The 11162-nt window shown below is 32.5% G+C and overlaps 1 protein-coding gene across 1 annotated transcript in view; it reads right to left on the bottom strand.

Annotated features, from left to right (window-relative positions):
* Positions 1–2725: 2725 nt before the first annotated feature.
* The window catches only part of LOC139485723 (latrophilin-like protein LAT-2), a 48758-nt gene continuing 40321 nt past the window's right edge, over positions 2726–11162 (bottom strand). The window contains exons 28-34 of the mRNA XM_071270372.1: positions 10904–10970; positions 10275–10338; positions 8643–8731; positions 7906–8035; positions 5308–5349; positions 4968–5093; positions 2726–3410 (exon numbers count right to left, since the gene is read on the bottom strand). Coding sequence (XP_071126473.1) covers positions 2928–3410; positions 4968–5093; positions 5308–5349; positions 7906–8035; positions 8643–8731; positions 10275–10338; positions 10904–10970 — 1001 coding nt within the window. The 3' untranslated portion in view covers positions 2726–2927. The remainder of the gene's footprint in view (positions 3411–4967; positions 5094–5307; positions 5350–7905; positions 8036–8642; positions 8732–10274; positions 10339–10903; positions 10971–11162) is intronic.

The raw sequence follows: 11162 nt of genomic DNA, 5'->3' as shown, positions 1-11162 counted from the left end.
AAAATGTACATATGATACATATGCGGATAATTAGTATGTTCCAGAGAGGTATTCAGCCAATAAAAACATAAATTAAAGCTGGTACTCCAGGAATATATTCGCATAGGAGTATTTTCACTTAATTTGACACAAAGCTTCATCTTTTTATCTTTATTATACAAAATGTTTCTGTAGCCTGTTGTGCGTCGTTTAATTGCTATTTTAGGAGGGAAATGATAACTTTATTTGGAAATGTTATTTTTAAGTGCAAATCTTTTTAATTGTTACTACCAGAAAGTTTTCTTGTGAATTTTTTAACTTATAGTGTCTTTGCTAAAACAGAACCAACATTGAAAGATCAAGTTTTCAGTGTTTACTCAGAAGATAATATTTTGACACTAGATTTCCCAATGACAGCAATGAAAAAATCAGAAAACCCTGGGAAGAATTGATATCCAGGAACATTGCAAAACATTTTCACCAGTTTCAAAGGCGGTTTCGGGTTAAAGAAATAACAGAAATAAATTAATAAATAATCATTTAAAAAAAACAGTTGAAATTTTATATTACATTCACATATAGTATGTCAAAACTATGTAAGCATCCTCTACAATGACGGAAAATTTGTCTTTTCGGACACAATACGAAATGCTTAATTTCTTACAGCATAAAACTCTCAATGTGTTCCCTGTGTGGATAAAAAAAACAACGCTACGATCTCCATTCTTCGCCTGCCTATTCTCTTATTTTACACCTGACAATAATTCTAATTCACTACACCGAAAAGTGGACGACATATTGTTTGTGTTGTATAAATGGTGAACATTCTGTATGTCCCAAGTCAGGAGCCTGTAAATTGGTGGTTGTCGTTTTTTTGCTGTATATCAAATTTTTTTTTTCGTCTGAATAGTTTTACATTAGAATTTTGTCATTTTGGGGTCTTTTATAGCTGACTATGTGATATGGGTTTTACTCATTGACGAAGGCCGTACGTTGACCTATAGTTGTTAATTTCTGAGTCATTTTAGTCTCTTGTGGAGAGTTGTCTCATTGGCAATCATACCACATCTTCTTATTCTTATATTATGAAAGATTCTCAAGTCATGAAAAGAAGAAGAAAAAAATCGAATAAGGATTGAAGTGACACTCGACATATCTCTCTCCCGGAGTAAAAGTGATAACAAAAATGTTTCACTTGTCTGACATAATGTCGGCACATATCCTTTGACAAATGTTATAATGTTTGTCTGTGCACTATTATATTATTAATCTACGGTATATTTTATCAGATCAGTTGTTCAGATTAAGATAATTATATTTATTGTGTCTGGATTGCAACTGCAATAAAACAGGATTATCTTTCTTTATTTGCGAGTTTTGAATTCTGAATTAGGAATGATCCTTCTCGGCTTTCGTATGAAGCAGTATAAATTCACTATATTTGATTCATGTGAACTTTGCTTAACCCTATGCACAATAAAAGTAAAAAATAATATATTATCTTAATAAATATATATAGTTTCGGATTTTGTGCTCCGAAACCCTTTTAACTTTATACATGTAAAACTTGACATATTTGTATAGACATTTGACTTCTTGAAATTATTTTCTGGTATGTAGTTGTCTGCTGATTATTTTGTTCGATGATTGTCGTATCACTGACCTATCAAAAACCCTGTTTATCACAATGTGAACAATTTATTTCAATGTTAATTTTGGAAAACGGACTTCAGTAATATCAAGTCCTTAACGATGTAGTCCATGCATACGCATACGGAGTTGTCAAAGATAATTTCTGAATGTTCATTTTCATGTTGGTTGCCATATATATATATACTAAAACAACGTACTAGGATCTTGCATTTTTCTAATAGATAGTCTGAGAGAACATGATGCATTCGTTAGTTGGACTTGGTTTTGAACCACTTTTCAGTAACTGCGAGTACTCTAAATTCTGTGCTTTATGTCTATTGTTCTTTGTTATTGCTTGTTTTTTTTCTCGTTTCGATCTTTTTGAATTAGCCAATTGCAACTGATTTTTACAGTTTGTTCTAAAACTTTGCTATTACATTGTACACTACTGTTCCAGATTAGTGAAGTGTTGAGCGCTAATACACATGTTTAACCCTTCAATATTCTTTGTGTGCTTGTTTAAATTCAGAATTTATAACTTACAGTGGTTGCAGTTTGTTCATGTCTGTAATATCTGTTTTTCATAAATAACTTTTATTTGGTTGACATCTTTCTTGTCGGACCCTTTTATAGCCGACAAAACGATATACGTGTAGGGCTTTTCTCATGTCGAACGGTTGCCTATAAATGCTTACGTCCATGAACTTTCCTGTACCTCTAAATCTGGTGGATAATTGTCTCATTGGGAATAGTATCTTTTCATTCTATACTGATCACATTAGAATGCACCTCCATACGATGGGGAAAACGGCTTTACATTTCAAAGAATCTTACATCATACTTCATTCATAAGAAAATGATTGGAAATATGGGAGGAGCAGTCACGTAGAAATGTTGTCCCGTGATAAAGATTTAGGCGTGGCTATAATGAAATGTAAGTCGATTTATGAAAATGTTAATTAAATATCAAAATCATTAAAATTTCTAGCTTCGCAATTAAATTCAAACCGCTTAAAAAATCCCTTACTGATAATGACAATATAGGCGGAGCTAAATAACGTTTTGAAAGATTGTACGTGCCTTGATCAACATTATAAATCAATTAACCAGGAAATTTGTATAAAATATAATATATTATATGATATGAAATTGTTGTTACATGTACAATATTTAGCTATGTTAATAATCCTTTTAACTGTAGTTTTTCTTTAAATTCATTGACTAACGCTTCTTTTAAGTTGACTGTTACTTTCTACTGCAGTCTTTCCTTCTTTCAACTCATTGACTAACACGTCTATCAAATTGTCTGTCCTTTTCTACTGTAATCTTTCTTTTAATTCATTGACTAACGCATCTTTTAAATTGTCTGTCTTTTCCTTATTCTGGTTATTACTCTCGTCACCATCGTCAAATCTTACACGGCTGTTCTCTTTATTTTCTTCTGACACCGTTCGTTTTCGAAGCGGTTTACTGTATAAATCCTCTATACGAAAGTCAGTTGAAAATTGTTTATCCTGCTTCAACGCATGTTGATGTCCATTATCGGAGTTGTTTTCTTTGGATATTGTACCGTTTAACATATTTATATTCTCCTTGCCTGTATAAAATGTGAAATCTTTGTTGACATTTTGCCACCGTGGTACGCCATCACTGATTGATCTTTGTAAACAGAAATGATAGTTCTTATCAAACAGCGTTGTAATATTATTATCTCTGTGGATACGTTCGTTTTCATTGTTGTTCATCTTTTGGTATTTCTTTCTGTCTAAGTATGATTCTTCGGTCAAAATACTATTAATCTGTAAAATAAATATCATTTGTATACAATAAATAAGTGGATAACCTTCATATAATGTTCAAAACAATTATCATTGCTTGTTTTTTTTTGTAATTTTGATTTCTTATTATTCACCAAATACGGAGTGTTTCTCCAGGTGACTAAAAAACAACACAATATTAGTAGATTCTTTTCCCCTTTTATTATATTTTAGCATATTTCACTATCTCGATTTTCTAATTTAAATAAAAAATAAAATGAAGATTCAAAGTTTAATAGTTTACTGTCGACTTACTCTTGTGATGGTTTTTATAATATCGTCAAATCGCGTTTAAATATTTTATTTGGAAAAACTTTGTTGGTTTACACTAATTATTTTGGAATCAGAATACATTATTATTAAAGGCTATTGAATTAAAAATGTAGTTCACTGTAGTAAAGATCCCATATCAAAAGAACATTTGTATGTCTATAAAGTCGCGTAACTTCTAAAGTACTTAAGAAAGTGACCGATTTCATTGAGCCGCAACACCTCTGAAACCATACAAGGTCGGAAATATTTGTAATACTTAGTATGTCATTTAAATGCAGTGTTTTGTACTTCCTTAAGCTCTACCACAGAAATTTTTGAGAAAATTTGATATCTAAATCCAGAGACCGTAATCGATCCATGTATTATACGCTTTTGCGCATGTTCATTCGACGTACAGCCAGCGAAATTCACGTCAAAGTGAACTTTTTGTTTTAACACTTTTTGTAAGGCCACTGATCGAGATTAATTATGGTGGATATTGGAGATATTTCATAAAAACGACGCCCAGCTAGCGTCCAGAAAATCATGAGTGATTTTTCTTTGGTAATAACATTAGGGTACGAATGAGAGTCCTTCACTAATTCATTTCTTTAAATATTTTTCTCTATTTTTTATTTATTTTTTCCCATTATTATCTATATTGTTTATTTCATCACCTCTTTTTTTCTATTCTATACATATTTCCCATTTCATAATCTATTCTGCACGATTAACCCCTTATTCTGTATTTTTTAGACCCCATCAAGACACGCATATATATTAATGGTTTGCTATTTGAAGATTTGGGTATTCATGGTTGTTCTTCCATTGCATTAACGTAAACATAGGACAAACAAAAGAACAGATAATTTTAAGAACAAAGAAAAATTTATCGAAAAAAAAAGCAATGAAATTAAGAACCCATCCAGTCACTTATTTTTAGCTTTCTTTATTTTACAGGTAAAGTTATACTGTTTAACCAAAAAGTAAAATCACAAAAATACTGAACTCAGAGGAAAATCAATTCGGAAAGTCCATAATCACATGGCAAAATCAAATAACAAAACGCATCAAAAACGAACGGACAAGAACTGTCATATTTCTGACTTGGTACAGGCATTTTCGAATGTAGAAAATGGTGGATTGAACCTGGTTTTATAGCTAGCTAAACCTCTAACTTGTATGACAGTCGTATCACATTCCATTATATTGTCACCGATGCTTGAACAAAACAAACAAGACACAATAGTCAAAATGTCAAAAATAGGGGTACAGCAGTCAACTTACCGATGATTTACTCGTTACAATAGTTTTAAGTGTTGAGGATTTCCTTTTACTTTCCTGGCTCAGTGATTCGTTTAATATTTTGGTCATGCTTCTTCTCTGGGATCTTCGCTCAAATGCACTTTTCACCTATGGAAACAAATTACATATCAAATGAGTTCTAACAGTGTGTTTTGTATATAAACATTACATATTTTGTTGACATTGTCGGATTGATTTTTTTTTTTAAAGTAACAGGTTTTGTGCCTACCAAGAAATGACGAGATCAACATGGAACATTTGTTATTAAAAAGCGTGCTTTATAAAATAGGAAACAAATGAATAAGAAACAACTGATACTTACATCTGTGTTTAACAAACAGTGGAAAATGAAAAAGAATACACCCTGAAATAACAAATTAATATATTTATTGATTGAAAGCATAGTTGTTGGTTTTTATCAGAATTATGTCGTTCCGTCGAGACATGACGACTATATATGATAAATTCTAGATATTATATAGCAAATGGAAACAGATTTTAAATTGAATTTATTGAAATTTTGGATGAGGGAATAAAACCGAAATAATAAAATAGAACTTGCAACATGAATAGAGTTTAAGGAATCAAACTTTGCGTAAATTAGTTAAAATTAAAGGACTTGTACCTATTCAACAAAAACAGCTGAGCAATTATTAAAAGTATTTTTTGAGACTAAACAATTTGAATTTTGATTATTTTACACTATACACGTCTTACGAAATAGGTGAATATATTCAAATATCCACTAAACGTTCACAATTTATATCAGCAGTCACCGGAAAAGAAAAATGTTCGAAAACGCAGCCATGCGACCTTCACAAAAAGTCATGTTTTAAATATGAAAAAAAAAATATATTACAAGCATCCATTTAAATGAGTATGTTGTAATGTCAAATTGTTCTAAATATTTAAAAAACAAGAAGTAATTGTAACAGGATGCTGTTACGAAGTCTCCCAAACAAAGCTCCCATAACTCGCCATTTATATGGTCCCATGTTCATTTGATTTGATTTTTTGTCCAATACAAGAATATATATGGCTTACGGGTGGGGATCTCCACCATTTACAAGTATTCAAACAGGAGGGGGTAGTGGTAACCCCCCAGAGACTTTACCTACATTTCATTTGATTTGTTGTATTGTCCCATACAAGAATATATGTGGTTTAGGGGTGGGGATGTTGACCGTTTACAAGTTTTCAAACAAGAGGGAGTGGGAAGACCCCCTCGGGACTTCCCTTTTATTTTATTTCATTTGTTTTATTGTCCCCTACAAGAATAAATATGGTTTAGGGGTGGGGATCTGGACCATTTACAAGATAATAGCACATTCTCAAAATGAACGGGGTGGGGGCAACCCCCAGGAACTTCCCTTTAATTTCATTTGATTAGCTTTATTGTCCCATACAAGTAATATGGTTTAGGGGTGGGGATGTTGACCGTTTACAAGTCTTCAAACAAGAGGGGGTGGGGTGACTCCCTCGGAACTTCCCTTTTATTTCATTTCAATTGTTTTATTGTCCCCTACAAGAATATATATGGTTTAGGGGTGGGGATCTGGACCGTTTACAAGATAATAGTACATTCTCAAATTGAACGGGGTGGGGTAGACCCCCAGGAACTTCCTTTAATTTCATTTGATTAGTTTTATTGTCCCATACAAGAATATATATGGTTTAGGGGTGGGGATGTTGACCGTTTACAAGTTTTCAAACAAGAGGGGGTGGGGTGAGCCCCTAGGGACATCACTTTAATTTCATTTCATTTGGTTTATTGTCCCCTACAAGAATATATATGGTTTAGGGGTGGGGATCTGGACTGTTTACAAGATAATAGCTCATTCTCAAATTGAACGGGTTGGGGATGACCCCCGGGGACTTCCCTTTAATTTCATTTGATTTGTTTTACGTCCCATTCAAGAATATATATGGTTTAGGGGTGGGGATCTGGACCGTTTACAAGATAAAAGCATATTCTCAAATTGAAGGGGATGGGGATGACCTCCCAGGGACTCCCCCTATATTTCATGTGATTTGTTTTATTGTCCTATAATCATTTCTGAAGACTGCATGTATCTATCACTTACAGTTTTTAAGTTATATTCATTTGAAAATTTTAGAAAATAAAATCCCATAGGGTTCTATAGGAAACCCCTCCCTCCTTTCTACCCCCCCCCCCCAAAAAAAATACCCCTTAATAGACCCCAAGGCACAAACGAAACATTGATGGCTCACCTAGACATGTTAGTCTAACATATTGTAAAATCCTAAGTAAATCTGACAAGCCGTTTAGGGGAACCGCTGCGGACAAGTTCATTTTTAAAGTGGCGGAAGAAGAAGAAGAAGAGGAAGAAGAGGGAGAATAACAAGAATAATAAGAACTGACCAAAAACAATAAGTCTCCAAAATTGTTTGGGAGACTTAATAACACAAAACATCTGTTATATGATTTTTAATAATGTGAATTTCAGCATGGATGCAATTTGGGTACTCCTCATTACGGAATCAAGGATAGATAGCTCGGATGTCGATATAAACTCTTTTTTTCTATTCTCAATACTAGAATAAAAATCAAATTGGCGTACCTATATAGTAAAGAAGGATACGGCTACAAAATAAACACAGAATGGAAAATTTTGTCATTATCATAAAAAAGAACGTAGAAGACAAAATTGTCAAATTAGGCGCAATTTGGCATCGTCACGTTATATGTGAAGTACATTCTAAGATATTCCTAGTGAAATCTGGATAACCTAATTTCTATTAGTAGATATTGAAATTGCAATTTCCACTAGGTGGATACTGAAATCTACTGAATTTAAATTTGAATTGTAACATGTATTTGCACAACTTTGAAAATGATTGAAAAACATGATGGCTGTATTACTGTAACAGTTGTAAAAAGAAAATGTTAAAATCGTACCTGCAAAGAATTGAAAGTTGTGAAAAGATAGGTAAAAACCACTGTCTCTCTATCATTCACACTAAAAAATCCCAACGTCCAAGTGACTCCGAGCAATGGTAAAAGTATGGCAGCTGCCTTTAGTCCTGCCCTAAAATTGTAAAGTCAATGAGAAAGAATTCAAACAAGCAAGACAGACGAAAAACGATTTATACAGTGGTGTTTCCTAACGTCAGTGGAAACTATTTCATGTTTAATTTGTCTTTTCTCTTTCGCTTCTTTTCCAATGTTGTTGTACAGAATCTCATGTTTTCGAGTATGTGTATAGAACCTTGGCTTTCATATTTCGGGTTTCTGCGTTCCGAATGACGGTCTATCTGGAAAAGAGCTTCGAACGAACAGAATTTATAAAGCGTTATTTTTATTTCATATTTCCTATATTGATTATCTAATTGACAAAGTTTATAATTATCAGCTTTGTTTTACAAATAAATAAAATCTACGATTATGTACACTACATTTACTGTATATGCATATATATAGTTTATATGACGCAAACACTCATACTCTGTATCCCCGATATAGATTATTGCCTCATTTGGGGTTTGAATGCTTCATGTGAGTGACAATCTAGAAGGCGGCATATACATGAGGTTTAATTTCATCGAAGACATACTGCATGTAATACTGCTGTTGCAATACGTAGTAGTACAAACAATGGAGGCTTTAAAATGTGCTTTCTTTACTCAATTACTTACTTAACAGCTGATCTCTCCTCAGAATTAGCTCTGCTCAACATTGATTTCATCATAATACGGAGAACTATTATCAAGATGATAGAATTCACCTACAAAAAAATATGTGAATATTAAAAAGACATTCTTAATATGGTGTAATAGGACACGCTATTTGCTGTTATACAATTTATGTTCCTCTCCTTAATCCAGCCTTTCTGTAGGACTTTAATATATAAAATAAAACACTGTAACAACATATCAGTAGCTATTAGTAAATGCATTCACTGGTACTATTCTATTGTATAAACATGTATCGTTATATAGATACAGGAAGATGTGGTATGAGTGCAAATGAGACAACTCTTCATCCAAATATCAATTTATAAAAGTAAACCATTATAGGTCAAGGTACGGCCTTCAATACGCAGCCTTGGCTCACATCGAACAACAAGCTACAAAGGGCCCACAATTACTAGTGTAAAACCATTTAAACGGGAAACTGACCGGTCTAATCTATATAAAAAAAAAGAAACGAGAAACACGTATAAATTACATAAACAAACGACAACTACTGTACATCAGATTCCTTACATGTATAAGTTGTTTCGTCATTAGTAGAATTCAAGTACTTCATGTTTTAACGCAATCAGTTCTAATTTAGGGATTAATTGTTAAACAGTTGTGTTTGTCCATTGAAAGTATTTTTTTTTATAAGAATACATCAAAGGTTGAAAAGGAACAGCAAACGATACCAAAAGAACATTCAAACTCTAAAGTCGAAAATATCCTGACAATACCATGGCTCATAAAGAAAGGGACTAACAAACATACAGAAGATAACAAAACACACCATAGTAAAAATAAGATTAAGCAGTATCAACCCCATCACAAACTAGGGATGATCTTTAATGCTCTGGAAGGATAAGCAGATCCTGCTGTACATGTGGTACCCGTTGTGTTGCTCATACATGCAGTAAATCTGGTAAACAGTATTTTTCGGTCGGTCGTATTAAACAAAAGGGGACGATACTGAAGCGATATCTGTTACATTTCCGCTTTTATCTGTAAAATGGTTATTTCAGAATTAGGAGTAGATAATAAAGTGGCAATCATACAAAAATTAAGCCAAGGAATATCATGATATGTCAAATTAAAGGTGTGTCGTTCTCTTTGATATTGATCTGTTGTGTTGGTCTTGTTTAAAGGAACTTTAAGCTAAAGTTGGAAGGTTTGTTATCCCTTTCAATTTGATGTTCGACAAACTACACAAAAATACTCCCCTTTATTTTCCTGGAGTTGTTTTTTTTCCTTAGACATGTACGGATGAACTGCTTAATCATGTTACAATAGTAACAAATGATAAACGTGAAGTTATTACATAACCAAGTCAGGAAAATGGCAGTTGTTATTTAATAGTTCGTTTCTGTATGTGTTGTATTGTCTGTTGATATTGTGTTGCTTTTCAGTGTTTCTGTTGTTTCGTTGTTTTTCTCTTAAAGTTGACGTGTTTCCCTCGGTTTTATCTCAATCGATTTATGACCTTTGAACAGCAATATACTACTGTTGACTATATTTAAGAAATTAACAATTATTTCTTATTCGACATCGTTCTTTGTATTTATTTCTACTAAAACGATCTGTTAAGATATTTACCAATATTACTATTCCTACTACAGGTACAAATGTCCATAATAGTACGTTATGGGATATCCAACATCTGAAATTAAAAAAAAAAGTTGTTTTGTATTTATCATGACTATAGTAACTTTTATAGAAAACTAGGGGTAAATGCTTCCTGAAATTTTATGTTTACTTCGCGAAATATTTTTCTAACGATAAGACACTAATGCATTAACACATATGGTGATGATGAAATATTGGCAAATGATATTTGTCATTACCATAAGTTTTGCTGAACGAGACACTGACATTCACTTATTAGTTTGTAGATCATTTGTCTATTAATAAACTGACTTTTCTATTTTCTAGTTCGCAACCCTCTATCAAGGAAATCATGATAGAAAATACAAGTCAGAAAAAATCGTATCAACTGAAAGATATATTCGCCACATGCATGCGCTGTTGGAATGTTGCCGTATAGAAATAGAAAATTTACAATTTGAAAGCTGACATCATCTTTTTAGTTTTAAAGTTTTATATTCAACCGACCTTCATTGTCATTTCCTAGATGTAAGTCAAGCTAAGAACCAGACTTGCATTCTAAGTGTATTATTACAACATTGTTTTTCGTATTCTAAACATGAATTGTAATTTACATTTACCTATTTGTTCCTCCATATTGGTCGTGTAATGTGCCAACAGATATCCCTACCACAAGAAGGGGGAGACCTGTAATTATAAATGTGTATTACTAAAAATATTTATTGATATCGTAGACCAAGCATCTGATGTATTCAAATACAGGTATTTTTGATTCTTTGCTTTTATAAGTTCGGGTATTAAGTCTCGAAAAAAAAATTAGGCGCATCAAATTTTAAGATTTTGTTTTCAATTTCAAATTATTTATACCATATCATGTAT

The sequence above is a fragment of the Mytilus edulis genome, chromosome 8 (genome assembly GCF_963676685.1).
Source record: "Mytilus edulis chromosome 8, xbMytEdul2.2, whole genome shotgun sequence".
NCBI lineage: Eukaryota > Metazoa > Mollusca > Bivalvia > Mytilida > Mytilidae > Mytilus > Mytilus edulis.
The sequence above is the reverse complement of the archived record's forward strand: the minus strand, read 5'-3'. Positions and strand labels throughout refer to the sequence as shown.